This window comes from Chenopodium album, chromosome 10, assembly GCF_948465745.1.
Source record: "Chenopodium album chromosome 10, dcCheAlbu1.1, whole genome shotgun sequence".
NCBI classification, from domain to species: domain Eukaryota; kingdom Viridiplantae; phylum Streptophyta; class Magnoliopsida; order Caryophyllales; family Amaranthaceae; genus Chenopodium; species Chenopodium album.
This window is the reverse complement of record NC_137843.1, coordinates 44,281,749-44,301,340: the sequence shown is the minus strand read 5'-3', so window position 1 is coordinate 44,301,340 and position 19,592 is coordinate 44,281,749. Positions and strand designations below refer to the sequence as shown.

General features: G+C 34.7%; 2 protein-coding genes across 3 annotated transcripts; one reads left to right on the top strand and one right to left on the bottom strand.

The window, feature by feature from the left end:
- Window positions 1–229: 229 nt before the first annotated feature.
- LOC145562457 (chaperonin 60 subunit alpha 2, chloroplastic-like) lies at window positions 230–11,721 on the top strand. Of its 2 annotated transcripts, XM_081622748.1 has the most exons (9): window positions 230–380; window positions 586–823; window positions 1,811–1,932; window positions 2,025–2,232; window positions 2,313–2,458; window positions 5,062–5,368; window positions 6,190–6,440; window positions 8,451–8,651; window positions 11,268–11,721. In XM_081622748.1, the coding sequence occupies exons 2-9, from the start codon at window positions 607–609 to the stop codon at window positions 11,553–11,555; spliced, it is 1,740 nt and encodes a 579-aa protein (XP_081478874.1). In that variant the 5' UTR covers window positions 230–380; window positions 586–606; the 3' UTR covers window positions 11,556–11,721. The 2 variants fall into 2 exon arrangements, with proteins under 2 accessions (XP_081478874.1, XP_081478875.1); XM_081622749.1 differs by lacking the exons at window positions 230–380; window positions 586–823 and adding an exon at window positions 904–993.
- A 233-nt stretch (window positions 11,722–11,954) lies between these two features.
- LOC145562458 (nudix hydrolase 12, mitochondrial-like) lies at window positions 11,955–16,856 on the bottom strand. The gene is made up of 5 exons (XM_081622750.1): window positions 16,344–16,856; window positions 13,134–13,248; window positions 12,920–13,003; window positions 12,621–12,770; window positions 11,955–12,514 (listed from the first exon to the last, which is right to left on the bottom strand). The coding sequence occupies exons 1-5, from the start codon at window positions 16,412–16,414 to the stop codon at window positions 12,263–12,265; spliced, it is 672 nt and encodes a 223-aa protein (XP_081478876.1). The 5' UTR covers window positions 16,415–16,856; the 3' UTR covers window positions 11,955–12,262.
- Window positions 16,857–19,592: the final 2,736 nt, after the last annotated feature.

Sequence of the window (19,592 nt, the reverse complement as noted above, 5' to 3'; positions counted from 1 at the left end):
AGATTATCAAATGAAAATTAATCCATAAAATACCCAATAACAAACAAGTATGATTGTCAAGTAATTATTAATCAATAAATAAAATATTCAAATAAAATTTATATAATTTAAATAAAAAATTTTATTTTAAAATTTAATAAACAACCCAAGCATTGCACTAAGCATAAACTAGTAATTAAAAAAAAATAAATAAATAAATTCACTCCTCCTCCGTAACTCCGTCAAAGTAGATAGATAAAAATAAAAATAAGAAAATACTACCTTCCCTGCTTTGAGGTTACTTTTACGTTGCGCTTGCACCTCTCTATCTATCATTCCCTTTCTCTCTTCCATTGAAGCGGTTTCTGAGCTTTCTCTCTACCATTGAAGCAGCTTTTGAGGTAAGATATCTTCTACTTTTTGTTTTGTAAATCCTTGAATATCAATTTTCCTAAAAGGGTTTATCGTTAATTTAATTCAGTACAATTTAGGGTTCTTCTTGAGTGGATTACTGAACTATTGGTTGTTTTTTCTGAAGTTATGCAACATTATAACGAACTGTTCTTGTTGATAATTGAATCAATTTTTGTTGCTAATGTATTGCAGGAATTTGTATATAACTCTATAATGTTGGGATGGAAGTGTAACACCGGACCTTTTCTCCCTGGTTCCAGGGTGGCTGCCCCTCCTGCCGTGGCTCAGGTACGGGCCGGTTTTCTGAGAAACAGTTTCGTTGTAAGAGCTGGGCCGAAGCGGATTATTTTCGATACGAAGTGTAGAGAAGCTCTACAAACCGGTATCGATAAGCTTGCTGATGCTGTTTCAGTGACTTTAGGACCCAGAGGTATACTTACATTACATTTCCTTTGTTCCGTGTCTTGTTATCGATAAGCTTGCTGATGCTGTTTCAGTGACTTTAGGACCCAGAGGTATACTTACATTACATTTCCTTTGTTCCGTGTCTTGTTATCGATAAGCTTGCTGATGCTGTTTCAGTGACTTTAGGACCCAGAGGTATACTTACATTACATTTCCTTTGTTCCGTGTCTTGTTATCGATAAGCTCATGAGAAGTGGAAACTGGTGGTTATTATTTTTGAGGGACCAATGTTACATTGTACAGCATTTGGCAGGTTGCCTCGTGCATTGTTAACCATGTCGTAATAGTTGGCATTAGGATATGTAGAGGGCAATATGTTTGTTCACAAGTATTGAATACAATTCAGCTTGAAAGACTAGACATTCTTATATCAAATACTAATATTGTTAGCTCAGCAAAAATGTGTTACCATGTTGTGTTGTTAATAAGTGTAACAGCCTTGGGAGAATTCATATCTTGTAGCATATTCAATTCTGGTAATCATATAGTCTCCAGCATCTAGAAGTAGTATAGGTAGATTAGGGGACACTTATCTAGGTACCTCCTATTGTGTACGAACATCTTATTGGTTGATGTAGAAGGCCATGAAGAACATATTGGTGTCATGAGCTTAGAGGCCAGTTAGACATGTGAATGGTGGAAGGAAAGAAGAAATTGATTAGTGGGTTAGGGGTTAGGGCTAAGGGCTGGTGAGAAAAAGGGAATTGGTCAGATAGGCATTATGCTTTTCTTTGTTAATTATTGATTTTCAAATCATTCTTTATTCATCGTGACCATCACATATTCGCCTTGATTTGTTCAAGTGATTAGACTAGCTAGGCATATGAACTGGTATCATCATAAGCCTCAATTAACGAATATGATTTCTTGTAATATGAATTGATCCTGCTTATTTGTAGATTATTCCGAATATAGTTAAATTGATTTCTAATTAATGCCTTTTTTTTTTCAGGGCGTAATGTGATTCTTTCGGATTCAAAAAGTTTGAAAGTAATTAATGATGGTGTTACAATTGCAAAGGCTATAGAACTTGCAGATTCAATTGAGAATGCAGGGGCAATGCTTATTCAAGAGGTGATAGATAGTTGTTTGTTTTGATTCTTTACGCTTTGAAGTTATTTCTGTGCTGGTAATAGTATATGGCATGCATTTTAGTGTGCATACAGGTCGCATCTAAGGTGAATGATGCAGCTGGTGATGGTACAACAACAGCAATAATTTTAGCTCGAGAAATGATAAAATATGGGTTATTGGCTATTACATTTGGTGCTAACCCTAGTGGTTTGAGAAGAGGAATGGAAAAGACTGTTAAAGAACTAGTCAAAATTTTGAAGAAGCGTAGTATACCTGTCAAGGGGAGAGACGATATACGAGGTGAATGTTATCAAAGGTTTTATGTAAATATTTTCAATTTTAAAATGTTTTTAATATTAACTTATATATGTTGCCTGCAGCTGTGGCTTCAATTTCTTCTGGAAATGACGACTTTGTTGGGAGTATTCTTGCTGAAGCCATTGACAAGATTGGGGCTGATGGTGTTATCTCTATTGAATCGTCCTCAACTTCTGAAACTTACATAATTGTTGAAGAAGGAATGAAGGTCTGTGCTGCTTCATTTTGTGTATTTTACTGCCTAAATAAATAATTGTTCTGTGCACCAGTTTCATGCAAGGAGTGATGAGCTGATAGCTGGCTGTTTGTAGTAGACTCTTTTCTCTCACTTTTTTGTGTGTGTTCATGGGTCACATGCATAGAAAAAAATCTTGGAGACGTGAATGAGGTCGTCTTGAGAGTTGGAGATTTGTTCCATTTCTTTCCCAGCTCTTGAAACCCTCCCCTTTGTGTGCTCTTCTCATCTCTCCCAAAATCCTTATCATACCCATGCTCATAAACATCAAGCTGCTTTTACCCCTCCTTGATTGTTGGTTGACATTCAATTAGAACTTATGGCCATGTTATGTTGGCATAGAAATAATTTGAGTGTAACACAACATGGACACAAATTTGTGTTTGATCCTTGTTATATCTAGATTATGAAACAAAAAGTGGCGGGGGTTAAAGGAGAGAAAGAGAAACCCTATTGATCTTCGCTTACCTTCTCCCCAGTTTGCCACTCCTCTACCTTTGATCAATGCAACTTAAGCTTAATCATACTCTGGCAGTGGTCTCTTATTTATTTTGTACTTCATTTAGTGAGTAATGTTGTTTAAGCAACTTGAGTTGAGTGTGAATGCTTTGATTTATGTCATAAACTTGGGTACGTGTTGCAAATCATGAATTATATAATCCATGGCGGAATACTTGAATGCATAGAGAATTTAAACATTTTTCTTGAATACGGGTGATATGATGAAAAGCATCCTCTTGGGTTGATGGTCAACCTGTATTGGTTATCTTTACATTGGCAACCTTTATTGGCTATCATGTTTCTCCCGCTTCGCATGTGTATCAAAGATATCAGAAAGCTTGGAGTGAAGGAGCTTGATTTAGAAGTCATGTGGGGATTTCTTGGTGTCTCATCATTAAAGTATTTGGTTCGTTAGGACTGAGTGACCTTGTTGATTCAAGGAGATTTCTTTTCTCCAAGTCGCTAAAGTTCCAAAGTTTAAATGTCTTAATGAATGCAGTGTTCACATACTTGGTTTCTGCCTTAAGAAATTTAAGGGAATGTATGTATACGAGAGAGGGTTTGATGTAGGAATGTTCATCTTAATTTTGAACATTGAACCAAATAAAGCTTCTTGCGTTCTTGGTTAAAAATTTGAGGCATTATTGGCTCGATTTGTGTTTCTTTTTCCCTTCTTTCTGCATGTTTTTGGCACATTTCTAAGATTTCTTGATCAAATGAGTGTTGGGACAATAAGGTTTGATTGGTTATGGAGGTGATCTTGGATTCTTGGATCAATTGGGAGAAATTTGGAGCTCTAAATAAGGTTTGAGAGGCAACAAAGAACTTAGCAGTCAGCACTAATGTCTGATAGCATTCCTGAGAAGGGTTTTTTTGTCTTAGTGGGAGCAAAATACAACATTAGAAATCAGCACCAATTTGGTGGCCTCTGTGCTCCTAAGATGGGCAAGAGATCAGACTTTCAACCACTTAGCTGGAACTCAACATTGGTACACGTGTTCTATGGAGCTACTTGTTGCCTGATTTGCCAGAAAGGCTCTAAAATCAATTTTAGTTAAACATCTATCGATTAAGGGCTGTATCAAGTGGTAAATAGGGGTTTTTATGGTTTAAGAAATAAGAAGTGTCTGTGTACCTCTGTATATATGTGATGAAGTCAGTGGATTGATTGATTTTAGGATAATATAAAACTTACTGTTTTCGTACTTTATTCTTCATTAAATAAATAAATTTTCTTTCTTTTTTTTTCTTTTTAATTGGAAGGGGGGAGCGTGATGTGGTGTTAGATTATTTATCTTAGTTCTCGAATTGTGATTGGTTGGTGTAGAAATCAAAGTTCATACCTTCAGATTTTAGCATTATCTTGATAATTTAAAGGTTAAATTCATCTCTCTATATCATGCCTACAAAATGACTAAGGAACCCAGTAAAATCGTTTATAAATTTTTGGGATTGTTCACCCAAACATTTAATTTACTGAACACCGAGAATTATTGCAACCTATAATGGTAGCCTTTTGATCTCATGAGCCTTCATGAAGTACACTGTACCAAAGCTAAAAATTGTGGTTCTTTTGTCATGTTCCCTTACATGTTATAGGCTATTTCCTGTTACGCCCTCTGTTTGTAGACCGGGCATGTATGTTGATGCAGAACTTTGACCAATTACATCTTTATTATCAAATAAGTATACTTTATAACAATTGAATTTTAACAAAGTATTCATTGAGAAGATTCCAACTAGACTTTTTTTTTTAGGGAGTAATAAGAAAATCTTTAAGAAAAACTATGGAACTTGTGTATTGAGTGCAACCACTTTTCAAATAAACTGGCTTCTCAAATTTTGCCAACAGCAGGATTGTCGTCATTGCACCGAGGCTGAGAAATGTCTATCGTTTATAAAGGTGAAAAATAAATACCAAGTTTCTCTCTAAGTGCTGCTTTTCTTGGCAGCTATTTTTAATTGGGCTATTTCTGTTGAAAAATAGTATATATTGAGTCTTGATGTGTACATCTTTGAATTCTATTAACTTCAGTTAATGTGCTTTCTTAATGATCGATTGCTTTTTTTCACAGATTGACAAAGGATATATGTCACCTCATTTTATTACAAATCAGGACAAATCTACAGTAGAGTTTGATAATGCCAAAGTTCTGGTAACTGATCAAAAAATATCAACAGTGCAAGAAATTGTTCCCTTGTTAGAAAAGGCTGCTCAACTAAGTGTACCTTTACTGATCATTGCTGAGGATATCTCAAATCAAGTATTGGAAACACTGATTGTAAATAAAAGCAAAGGACTTGTCAAAGCAGCTGTTGTCAAATGTCCTGGGCTTGGGGATGCCAAAAAAGCTTTGCTACAGGATATTGCTCTCATGACAGGTAAAAGTACATGAAACCTACCGTCTTAGTTGTAATTAGGGCTGGTCATGAACCTAGCCAAACCAAATTTAAATTTGCTGGGCTTGGCTTGATTGAATCATACCAAATCCAATCTTGAACTAGACCTCACCTTGACCTTTATAATCATGAGTTTGGCTTGATGAAAATAACTCAGCTCAACATAGCATGTTCCAACATTAAGTACAAAAATATAATTGCTAATTTTGTTACTTGGCTCTATTATTATATATGGTTTGGGCAAGTCTTGTTAAATAACCTCTTATAAATTCCATTGAATCTAGAATTTAGGCATTGGGGTAAATGATGAATAGAAATGTCTTAGAATGTGATTCCTAAGTCCTAACTGTTTGCAAGCAATTCTATTCATGTCCACATAACATGTCTTTGGGTTGAAACTAGGAGACATTTTTTTGATTCTTAACGGTTCTGTGACTTCTGTCAGTTTCTCTTACATGACTACCTTTAATTTGATTTATATTTCATTAATAATTTTGTGGCTCCAGTATGGAAATCCTGAGGTAGGGTACAATTCAATTCAACATCTGAGTTGGAGAATGGCGATGACATGAGAGGAAAGGAATTTATATTTCTAATGCTGAATACTTCGATGTAGTATTCTAGATGATATATAGTATCCTCTATTGTTCTTAGCCTTAATTCCCACTCTATTGTATTTGACATGTATCAGGGCATAATAACACAAGCAGAATTGTACATATAATACTGTTCTTGGAACAGTATCCTCTTATCAATGCTTAATCTTATTTCTGAAGTTATATTTCTTGTCATGTTGGTTTCAGGTGGTGATTTTTTGTCAGGGGATCTGGGTCTGAGCATAAGAGATGCTACCTCTGACCAACTTGGTATAGCTCGAAAAGTGACTATAACAAATAACACCACCACTATTGTTTCAGACCCTTCCACAAAAGCTGAAATTCGAGCAAGGGTTTCGCAGATTAAGAAGGATTTAGCTGAAACAGAGAGCTCTCATCTCTCTAGGAAGCTTGCCGAGAGAATCGCTAAGCTTTCTGGTGGTGTGGCAGTAATTAAGGTTGGTAAGTAGATTTTAGTGTGTATTCATTAGGGTTGTGCTAACCAGTTGATACTTTTTACTTGTGTAAGGTAACAACTAAAAAGCAATGATAGTACACAACAATGTCATGCGAATAACCTCCATTACCTGCTAGGAAACACTTCACGGGCTTTGGTCTTAACTAAAGTGAAAATAAACATTATAACATATTAAGGATTAACCATGATAAAAGAAGCTAAGAAAACCGAAACCAGTGTCCCTTTCCTAGGCGAGCATGTGCAGCAAGTTCAAAACAGTTACCAACTCTGAACCCACAGGCACATAAATAGTAAAAAAAAAATGCTCAACAATATTACAATGTGATCAGCTTTGATATATTGCAGACATAAGCTCATCAAGAAACTGGCAGCTGTTGTCTTTTCATTGTGCCTGCTGGCATATTAGAAAAGTGACCCCTCACTATACAAAAGCACTACGTAGGAATAAGCTTGTAAAGTTTTTGCAGTTTCTTCCTCCTCCACAAGAATCTGTTTTTCCTAGACACAATCTTGCACTTTTCTACTACAACCAAGTAAAATCAGCTTTTTTTTTTTTTTTTTTTTTTTTTTTTGGGAAAGTGCATGTAACATTGTAACCCACCAAAGCATTGCACATCCCATTTTTTGAAATCTATTTGCTTTGGCTAATCAGTCCTGTCGTGCTAATCAATTGGAAACAAACACTACAGGCCTGCTAATTTGCTGCCAAATATTCACTTCCACAGCACTTTTCAGTAAAGCAAATCCCTGATTTTGTCTGTATTTTGTCCCAAAGAGTCTGACCACGGCACGTATCTATGATGTCCCTGCTTGTCAGAAAATCTTCTCTAAATCGAGGTTCCCAGAGTGGACTCATTCTAATAGTTCTGCACCCATCAAACCCATTGTTTCTGTGTTTTAAGTTAAAGCTCAAATTGGTTTGGTAACAGCTGTGTTTCCACTAATACAGATGCTTGACATTAAGCCACCAACTGACCTAGGAAGACACACCTCCCAAGCAACAAGAGTCTTCCTAGTAGCAGTTACTTCATAAAAAAAGTCAACAATTTGGCTCATTCAGCCTCTTTAAGAACCTTCATCAAAAGAATAAAGAGTTGGCGTCAAAGATTTTGCATGCTATATGCAACACTCTTTTATCAACTCAAGTCTTCCAGCTTAGGAAAGTAAGCTAGCAGGATAATGTTGAGCTTTGCTTTTGATCTTCTCCACAAGAGGCTTACATTGACTATAGGTAAGCTTTTTTGACAAGATGTGAATAACTAAGTACCCAAAAGGCCAAAAGGCAAGATTCCTAGTCATTTGCAAAACTCAAAGCAAGTCTTGTTTATCACTATCCTTAATGCTTTCCATGCTCACAATATATACTACCTTCGTTTCATATTATTTGCAACGATTAGACATTTTTCCTCTCCGCTTTATGTCAAATCGTTGTAAATAATATGAAACGGAGGTAGTATCAAGATTGGACACTTAAGCTCAGTTATTTAGTGGAGATTGTGAGGGACAAAGGGTGTATAAATTTTTTCTTAAAGAAAAAATAGAAATTTTAATAATGTAAGAGGAGCACTTGAGCAAAGTGGCAATTCTAATTGAGTGGTGTTTGTTTGGAAACTGTAACATCATTGCATTTTTTTTTCTCTTTTCGTGGTTGAGATATTCTATAAAAATAACGTTGTAATTTCCATATCATTTTTCTTAAGTGAATAAGTTTGCAATATAAAAGCAATATTTAGTATAATAATGTTAACCTTTCATCGAGGTTAATTATCCAATAAATATTCATTAGTTTTCTTATGTCAGAATTTGGCATGTAACGTGTTCAGTCTGGACATTTCATTCCAATACTAGTGTAGTAGCATAGGGTACTTAAAATGGATGCAAGCCATATTATATCTGTGCATCCTATTATCCTGAATGTACTATGAAGCTCTAACATTTAGTTGATACAATGAATTATTTTTTATGATCAAGTAATTTGCGTTAAATTCAGGTTGGAGCTTTCACTGAGACAGAACTTGAGGATCGTAAGCTTAGAATTGAGGATGCAAAAAATGCCACATTTGCTGCCATGGATGAAGGAATTGTTCCCGGTGGTGGTGCAACTTATATCCATCTTTCGGAAGAGATTGCCACAATTACATCTTCCTGGAAAGATATGGATGAACTTATCGGAGCTGACATAATAAGAAAGGTATTGCTCCAGCTACTCGCTTTCAGTCTTTCTTGACTAATTTTAGCCATGTTAATATAGTTAAAGATGGTCTACAAGTATGACCTCCTGTTTATCACCTCTCTTTGTGGATATTTTCCCCTTTTACTGATCATTTTGTTGCATATTTATTTATTTGTTTGGTGTGAATACTATTCAGGATCTGCAGTAAATTTGATCTTGTTTTAACAGTTTCTTGTATCTATTAATTTAATAATTTTTCATCATTATATTCTTTTTATATCCAGAAATCATAGAAGCTCTTCGCATGATCATTATTGAGAAATCTCAAATATAAAATGAAAAAATTAGCTGACATCAACTAGGCAAATAAGCTCTTACATATAATAGCTCCTTGCCAATCACGGGCTTTTCTCTTGTGTATAGTATGGTGTACAGATTCTTTTTTTGAAAGCACCTTTAGGGAATTGAAGTAGGGCTTATGTGTCTTGGATGACTTTAAAAGCTCTCATTAAAGCCTAGTATGGTGTACAAATTCATCTCTTAAGCGCCTTCTGGGAATTTGAAGGAGATTTTTTTTTTTTTTTTAATTTTATTTTAAATTTTGGGTTGGGTGTTTTGGATGACTTAAAGGAAGCTTTCCTTCATTAAGCCTTGACAGGCTTTTGCATGATGTGATTTTGTTCATGAATTCGTGAAGAATTACGAGTTGATGCATATCTTTGGGTGTAATGATAAAGCTTGATTTGCATAAATTTATTTATAAGCTCTCTTATTTATCTTGTTCATCTTGTCATCTCATGTAGAAACATGCTTCTTTTCAATAATTTCTTATGAATATATCTTGCAATTATGTGGGGAATTTCATGGGAAGCACAAGCTAAGGCAAGAGGATGCTTTTGCTCCTTGCCTATTTTGTGCTGTGTATGCATGTCTTCAGTAGCTTACTGCTGTCTGTAATGACTTTGAATATAACTCCTAGTCTTAAGAGATTAATCTGATACATCAAGTTTTTTGCTGATGATCTCCTTCCTCTAAATGGGTGTATGTGGTGTGTGGGAATGCATTTGCAAGGATTTAGAGGATGTTGTAGGGAGTAGTGATAATGTAAAAAGGCAAATTCTTCATGCTATTGCTATCACTCGAGAAGACATTCCTTATATGGAATTTGGTTTTTTTCTACACTTAAAACTTTTTAAGAGGGGATTCATAATTGATGGCATTCCTTTTATTAGATTTATAGAGCAGGTGTCAACAAGGTTGGGCTTCTTTCATATGTTGGCGGAAAACTTCTAACTTGCAGTTATCTTTTGGGTGCAGAAATTGGGAGCTTTAGTTTTTGTTTGCATTTAATTGTTTTAAATGAGACAACTACATTACGTGGAATTTTTTTGTCGTTTGTTATACATGAACCACCCATAGTGTCTCTTGTTGGTTGGAATGAAATATGTTGTGGGCCAGGCAAGAGGTTGGGACTTGACGTATTGGCTTTGAACAAAGCTGAGTTGAAGCAAGCCTTATGGATATTGGATGTAATAGAATAGGACATTGAGTTGAGACCTTTAAGAGCTATATTCTCCAGCAGGGCTCATTATGGTACAAAATGACAAATGGGTTGTTGAGTGTAGAAATTAAGTGGCTTAGATTGGGAAGAGAAATGCATAACAGTCTATGTAATTAATGGTCAGGCTATGATCAGATCTTGACTTAAGTTAAGGTGGTAAATTTAACATACCTATTGCTTACCTTTTCGACTTAGAAAATAGTTAGGGCTAGAGATTACTTATCAGGCTGTGACGCTGCATCTTCATTGGCTCACTGCTGTATACAAAGTTTGGCAGGAAAGCAATTCCCTATGAATTTGTGCCTGTCAACATGTGACATTGACAGTGCTTTGAAAATGATGAATGATCTTACTTGTGTTCAGTTTTATTATGTGGGATAAAATGTTGAATACTTTAGTGTTGAGAAATATGCGAGGGGAAAGTTACCGATAAGGGTATGGGTTTTAATTGGGAAGTTATTGTGTTTCTACGCTCATTGCTGTTTATTGACCCCGCAATAAGAAAGTCTCCAGATAACTTTCCTTTCTGAGAGTTTGGTAACCCTAGAACATTGCCTCATACTATATATGAAAATTGCTTTTGATTAAAATCCTAGCATTAGTAAACTTCTTTGTTGGCTGCAGTTCATGTTGCCCGTGTGTGCTAATGTAGTTGTCCATTCAACAACTTTGAGAGCTACTCATATATTATAGTGATTTTACTACCCTTGGACCTAGGTGATTTTGAGCTTTTTACATAAACTTTCAACTAGCTGGTAAATTTCAGTGTTACTCTCTTGTTTTAGTATAACGCATGTAATGTACCGGTGCTGTATTTTGTACGTATGCCAGTCTGCCTGTGTCTTTTGATTTAACCTTGATTATAATTTCGTTAAGAAAAAAAAAATCAGGTAAAATATTGTTCTGGTTTTGCTCTTTAGTCTTCTTGAGGATTCTGCTGACAGTAATATTTGGTATTTCTATTATTAATATTTCTATCATTAATATTTCATACGACTGTATTTTGTTAGTAGTTTTGATGTGGACAGTCCAAAAGACATTCATTGCTAAAGGTGGTTTATTACGAATTTCAGGCACTCCTTGAACCTGCCAAATCTATATCGGAGAATGCTGGGGTTGATGGGGAAGTTGTAGTAGATAAGATACGTACTTCTGATTGGCGATTTGGATATAACGCAATGGCTGGACGATTCGAAGATCTCATTGATGCTGGTATAGTTGACCCTTGCCGTGTCACGAAATGTGGCTTGCAATATGCTGTCTCTATTGCAGGGCTTGTCCTAACAACTCAAGCTATATTAGTTGATAAAATTAAGGAACCCAAACCTCTTGTTCCTCATATTCCAGGAATATCTCCTTGAAGTATGAAGGGGTCAAAAGAATTTTGTAGGTGGTTAATATTTTTGTTTTGTATTTCCATGCTAGAAAATTCCTGATTAGCTTTTTTACATACAGGGATGTAGGTTGACTAGGTTGAGTTTTTTCGCTTTCGATCTATTCATCCAATTTTTAATAGGTTGGCATGTGTTTACTGACTTGGTCATTTAGTGAATTTTCTACTGTAAATCGTAGACTATCGCAGTATGATATGTTGCTTAGATATGTTGCTTAGATATGTTTGGCTTTAGTGTGAACTTTCATGCTTTATACATATTACAGATAATATTCTTGGTGAATTTTTATCTGTTCAAGGACTGAAAGCATTACAGATTGCTATGGCAGAAATTTCCTAAAATGCCAAGAAGTGTAAGATGCACATGTTGAAGGCTAATTATTTATGTTAGAGAAAGTCGAAATTTTGTAACATGATGACTTAGAAACATTTTTTCTTCGTTTTTTTTTTTCCTCCCCATCTACAAGACGCGAAAGGCAGTGATATGGATGAGAATTTTGATGACAGATCTTGTGCACTACCTCCCAAGAATCCAAGATTTAACATCCCTAAGAATCACTATGATTTCTTCAAAATCTAGTTCCTCCTTTTGTACAGTTATCGTTATCTTCCCAAGGAACTAGTCACAAAGAAATCAATATAAGATGCCTGATGACACACTAATTGGAGAGCTAATCACGGTGCTACGATTGTAAATGCTATTGCAATAACCGCAGTTGAATTTAAAGGTCGATTTGCAGGTGTAGTCTTAGCAACTTGGCGATCTGGCATTAACGCTGCAGCAAGAGTGACATTGGGATCCCTAACCAACTGGCTGCTCGTTGTCTTTGGCTGCTGCCTATCGGTGTCCATCAGTTCGAGGAAAGCTCTTAATGCCTCCCTCATCCATTCATAGCGGCAGAGGCGAAATGCCTCTCTTATGTTCAACTGTAAACATCAATAGGAAGACGATGAGCAATAGAACAGAAATTGTCTTACGTAATTGTAGAAATGACTGTAAGGTGAAGTTGAAAAAAACACATCAGATTCTTACCCATTGTCGACCATGGTTTTCTTGTTCAGGCCAAGTCTCGAATTCCTCAGTAACCTCCAAAGCGAACATATAACCCCTGCACCCTCCTTCAATGCTGCTTATAGCTTGCCTGCTTTTGCTACGAAACTCCCAAACACCCAATTGCGTCGTCTGCAACAAGTTACAGAATATATTGTAAGTTAAGGAGTAGTTGAGCACAAATAATGAAAGTGATTTTCTTACAAAACAGACATTTTCAAATAATTTAGGGGTGCCTAGCTCGTGAATTTCTGAGGAAGGCGAATTAAGTAGAGCCTTACATTTAGGTTTCCTTTAACTCCGGCTTCTTCAAAGGCTTCACGGCATGCAGCTTCATGCACAGTCTCATCATTCTCCCATCCTCCCTACACCACATAACGACAAATAATAAGACATAAGCTCACTTAAGTACTTTACTTGAGTTCAATCCCCTTTTTTTTTTCTCCATTTTATGGGATTTTATCTTACTCTAAAGGGATATGAGAGGAGGCATACCTTTGGAAATACAAGATCGTGGCGATTTGGTGATGATACCATTAGAACTTCTAAAGAATCTTCTTTGTTACATTCACAATCTTCACATCCGTCTCTTAATCTATAAGGAATACATCTGTTTACACCAATAAAAGAAGCCAATGTTATTCAAAGCCATTAAATCTTAACTGATAGTAAGTTTATTGTAAATAAATTTATAAAAATTCTCGATTGACAAAAATCAATTTTTCAACATTCGAATTATACAATATTACTATGGTTACATAATTATGACTGTGAGGAGAAATTCGAGCTCCATGAGTGCGTATTAATTAATAGACGGGTTATGCATAACAAGTAACATAAATTAAAATATCATGCAGATGCTATAACAAAAACAGAGGAAGTATGATAGATAAGCTCTTCAATTTGATACTTCCAACCTAAACAAATTAAAGAAAGATTCGTATCATCTTAATGGTCTATCTACTGGTAATTTCCTAACTAATTTCTTGACATACAAAATCAGAAAAGAATAAAATAAAAGGAAAAGAAAACCTGCCCGATTAAGACATCCTATTAAAAAAAAATAGATATTCGAATGGAAATTATTGGATCCTAGGCCACGTTAAGGCACATGCAAAAGGGTGTGAAATTCCTACTGAAATTAGTACTACCAAATACCAATATGCTAAAGTAAACGGCCCCATTGCGCAAGTTTTTTTATTTTCCCACGCACAAATTTAATGATTTCCGACATGAATCTTTGATTCATCAATCTCTTGTTGTCAACTCTTCAAACCTCTCAACTAAATGTTTGGTGACTATTATTGAGGTTTTAATTTTCCCCATCATTAATAATTTGGAAAATATAACTACTCTTTTTTTTTAATTGTGTAAATTATATGTTGAAATTAATTGTTTTAATGAGAAATTCATGTAATATAAGGTCTGTTACTCTATTATTGAATAGATTATGTTAGAGAATCAGTTCAATTAAGAGATTAAGCTGATAATTGAAACATTAGATCAATTTATATATTTTATTAGAGATTCAAATATGATTAAGTGAGTTTGTTTTTTCGTAGTAAGTAGATTCATTTGCCACTGCTAATAAGTTTTAGTTCAATTAATACTTTAGTTGAAGCAACTATTTCCTTGCTAGAATGTTGTTTCATTGGCACATAAACTATTAACAAAGTTTTCAATCAATTACCTGATATGTTATCTTCACCTGAACTTAAGTGAAATAAAGTTCTTAAATCTTAATAACCTTGACTTTTACCTTATGTTTACACATATTTGAACTTTAACAGCATTTAATAATTTTGAAATTTGTTTTTATAAAATGAACAAGAAGACAACTAACAAACTGACTAAACGAACAAGCCAAGTGATCCAATCAAGAACGGAAAGCTACAGATTACCAATGAAGACCATGTCAAAAATTAAACACACACTATCTAATGCTAGTGGAAATGAGTAGACCACGAAAGGAGCGTATGGTTTGGGATGAATCCTTATCAAATTGGAGTTATTAAAGGGGACCACAATAGCACCAATGTACATATTGTGTCACAGAAAACTCCCAACACAAAAAATACAATAATGAAAGTTTTATTATGGAAAAGACAACACCATAGGATAATGACAAATTGTCAATGTGTGTTTTTTGCCTTGTTTCTAGATTTTCATTTTTTTAATAGAATTGTAATTTAATTTAGTGCAAGTTTTTCTTTTTTAATTTCTTTTGTCTCATCATAAACTTTTTCGTCACATATTTTAATCTTCAATCGATTGCACTGTTATAATTCTTAACTAGAGTAGACGACAAAGAAGATTAGTCATCGTTTTTTTAATTAAAAATATTAATCTTATCTTTTACAAGTATAATTAAAAGTAAGAGACTAGTCATTTTATATAAACTAATCCTTCTTGTCCATGCAGATAACGAAGTAAAGGAAAACTGATGTGGATTACAATATGAAAAATTAGTATGAACGTTATTTTTCTATGAATTATATGAGTATATTGATTGATTTGGACTTCTATTTACTTTCTACTCCACTTAATAAATTGTCCAACGAAAAATTTGTATTCCTTCTGTCTCATACGAGTAATATAATTATAGGAATTTATGAGATATTTTTCAATTAAATATGAGAAAAGAACATAAGAAAATATGTTGTAAACAGATGAAAAAGAAAAATATATTCTGATGATGATCAACAATTTTTGGTAGAAATATAAAAGAATATGAATAAATGGCTTGGCCAACCAATTTAAAAAAACAATATTGCATATTTGCATGTATACATTTTTTTTCCATCTATTTTCATCTCATAGTTGTTTTTGTTTTTCTTTTCCATTAAAGTTAAAACTCAAGGTTTTCTATTCACAATATACATGTCACTTATTTTCTCTAAAGTATTCTAACACTATTCTGAATGCTTGTTATTGTCATTAATCATTGATGTATACAGTAAAATTATCTCAAATTAAATACTACTTTTCTTTAGAGTGTTAATCCCGCCCGTTAAGATTGTGACATTTGAATGATATGATTGTATATGTCTAATGTCTAGCACATAACTTTCTGTAATTAATAGAGAATATATGGACTGCTAGCTATTTTGGGGGTGAAGAATTACGAGTACTTCTTATTCAGTTACTTCCTTTTTAATTTAATATTCCTATATCAATTTTTTTGGGACGAGTAATCATCATTGTTTCTTCTCAATTCATATTGTCATTGTAGCGTGTAGAGATTATACTGTGTCGTTCCAATTTTAAAAAGTGCATTCGAATAGGCGAATAATTACCCTCTTACAATCATTAAAGGTTTTATAATTATTTTAATCATAACAGGTCAACTCTCTCAATTTGCCCCAAAGCAAAAAGAAGGGACGAGGAAGGAGCATCGTTCTTCACCAACGTCTAATTCACCAATAACGTACCAAAACTACGCGGTAAACAAAAAACAAACACGGAAATTAACAGTTAAAACAAATTGAATCTAGATTTAGTTCTAATCCAACATAAATTAGATCGCATCATTACTAAACCTTTAATCCGGCTTTAAAATATGACAATCACCGTCAAAATAGAAAGAACATTTTATGGTTACGAATAACTTTTTATCGAGAATAAAAAATATATATATACTTGCAATTAAGAATACGGTGAAAGAAAAAAACAAATTATTGATTCGATGCGAAAACGATGACATACCCGGAAACAAGACGACGATTGTCCTCGTAAAGTTGTCTATGGCGGCCTTGTCGTGCAACTAGAGTTGCCATTGAAGAGGTAATGAAAAAGAATGAGTTGTTAATTAAAACGATAAGATGTAATCTCTAAGGATTAGAGAGAAAGAGATAATATCAACAGCCTCGAAAATGTCAGAAACGGCAAAAAATAGAAGAGAGAATTATCAGCAAGGAATAAACTCTCTAAAATTGGTTATTTGTAAAATGAGGTTGAGAAGTAAACTTAGCTAGCTTGATTCTAAAGGAGGGAGAGAGATAATACCATACGAAGTAGTATTATGTACATCCCACTAAGATAATAGAAACAAGTTTAGTTTTGGACCGTTTGTATAAAAAGATGGATAAAACTTTGGTATATATATAGGTGCTCCAAAAAACGAGTATTAGTAGACTAATAATAAATTGGGCAACTTCAAGGAAACCAAAAGTTATAAATTGTTTGAGCAAACTAGTTTTTAATCAAAGGACGACTGATGATGAGAAATACACGGCTTCGACGTTCATATATATAAAGGAAATGGTTTGGTCGGGTGATGTTTATCAATATTTTAGTTATTGGGGGGGGGGGGGGGGGGGGGGGGTGGGTGGGGGGGTGGCGGTGAAGAGTGATAGGGGGGGTGCAAACTGCAAAGTGCTCCTTAAAGTATCATGCTCTAATTTAAAGGCATACGATACAAAGTATTAAAAGTAAATTTGATAGTTACTGAGTATTTAGTTACTTTTTTTTTTATGGAGTAGTAATTTTGCTTCCTATAAAGACTTTATGGGGTCAACTTTATCTTAGAAAAGAGATCGATAAAATACAAGTTTATTACACTGACCCGAGTTAGCAAGATAGACACTTTAAAAATGGGGGAGAAGGATAAGGGAATCCTTGCCCCAAAGGGTCACTAGTGGGATTTGAATAGGCACGACCCGAACCTGATTATTAACCGACCTGTCTGAACCCGGAAAAATGGTGACCCGAACCCTATCTAACCCGACCTGAAACCAAACCCTAGACCCGAGTTAACACGCGTATTTGAGACCCAAACTCGAACACCTGGAGATGACCCGACCCGAATATAGCCCGTAAATTATTGACCAGAACTAAACTCGACCTGAACCGAAATTGACCCAAACCCGTCAAAACCCGAATTTAACCTGACATTTTACTAACCCGACCTATTCCTAACCCGACCTGAATTTAACCTGACCTGTTACTAACCCGACTTGAAGTTGATCAACCCGATCTGTTACAAAGTTGACCCAAAATCAACATGACTTGTTATTGATCTGACCCGAAATCAATTCGACTTATTATTTTATACATCTTTATTATTGTAGATATTGAATAAGTAAATAAAGATATACGCTATTTATATTGTAATCTACTTGTAAAGTCACAACTTCGTAAGGCTAAAACTACTCTATGTTAATATAACCCGACTTGAACCCAAGAATGACCCGACCTGAATATAACCCGCAAATTATTGACTTGAATCGAACCCGACTTAAACCCGAGAATGACCCGACCTGATTATAACTCGCAAATTATTGACTTGAACCAAACCCGACTTGAGCCTGAGAATGACCCTAACCCGTTTTAACTCGTGAAAATCCGAATTAAACCCGACCTATTATTCACCCAACCCTAATATAACCCGACCTAAACCTAACCCAAACCCAATAAGATGTATGACCCGACGTGACCCGACTCAAGCATGACCCAACCCGAATCATAGGGGGGTTGCAAACTGCAAAGTGCTCCTTAAAGTATCATGCTCTAATTTAAAGGCATACGATACAAAGTATTAAAAGTAAATTTGATAGTTTTTTAGTTACCTTTTTTTTTTTTTTTTTTTTTTTATTTTTTTTATTTTTTATGGAGTAGTAATTTTGCTTCCTATAAAGACTTTATGGGGTCAACTTTATCTTAGAAAAGAGATCGATAAAATACAAGTTTATTACACTGACCCGAGTTAGCAAGATAGACACTTTAAAAATGGGGGAGAAGGATAAGGGAATCCTTGCCCCAAACGGTCACTAGTGGGATTTGAATAGGCACGACCCGAACCTGATTATTAACCGACCTGTCTGAACCCGGAAAAATGGTGACCCGAACCCTATCTAACCCGACCTGAAACCAAACCCTAGACCCGAGTTAACACGCGTATTTGAGACCCAAACTCGAACACCTGGAGATGACCCGACCCGAATATAGCCCGTAAATTATTGACCAGAACTAAACTCGACCTGAACCGAAATTGACCCAAACCCGTCAAAACCCGAATTTAACCTGACATTTTACTAACCCGACCTATTCCTAACCCGACCTGAATTTAACCTGACCTGTTACTAACCCGACTTGAAGTTGATCAATCCGATCTGTTACAAAGTTGACCCAAAATCAACATGACTTGTTATTGATCTGACCCGAAATCAATTCGACTTATTATTTTATACATCTTTATTATTGTAGATATTGACTAAGTAAATAAAGATATACGCTATTTATATTGTAATCTACTTGTAAAGTCACAACTTCTTAAGGCTAAAACTACTCTATGTTAATATAACCCGACTTGAACCCAAGAATGACCCGACCTGAATATAACCCGCAAATTATTGACTTGAATCGAACCCGACTTAAACCCGAGAATGACCCGACCTGATTATAACTCGCAAATTATTGACTTGAACCAAACCCGACTTGAGCCTGAGAATGACCCTAACCCGTTTTAACTCGTGAAAATCCGAATTAAACCCGACCTATTATTCACCCAACCCTAATATAAGTGTTAAAATCAACTCAATACTCCCTCCGTGTTTTAATAAGTGTTACACTTTGACAAACACATAGTTTTAGGCAAATCAATTGACTTATATAAAATAAGCGATAGGTAGGGTAGTTGAAGCATTAAAAATTGTAAAAAAAATATATAGTGGGGTTAATGATTTATTGAAAAGTAATGAATGTGAGAGAAAAGAAATAATAATAATAATAATAATAATAATAATAATAATAATAATAATAATAATAATAATAATAATAAGTAATACTCTGTCCGCCCTTTTATTATATGTCTATTTCTCATTTTGCATGGGAATTAAGAAAGCTAAAGATTTCTTAAAACTAATAATTAAGAGTATAAATATGCATATAGGGTTAGAGAGAGATAGAGAAAAAGAAAAAATGGTTGAGAATTAGGAGAGAGCAAATATTGGAAAT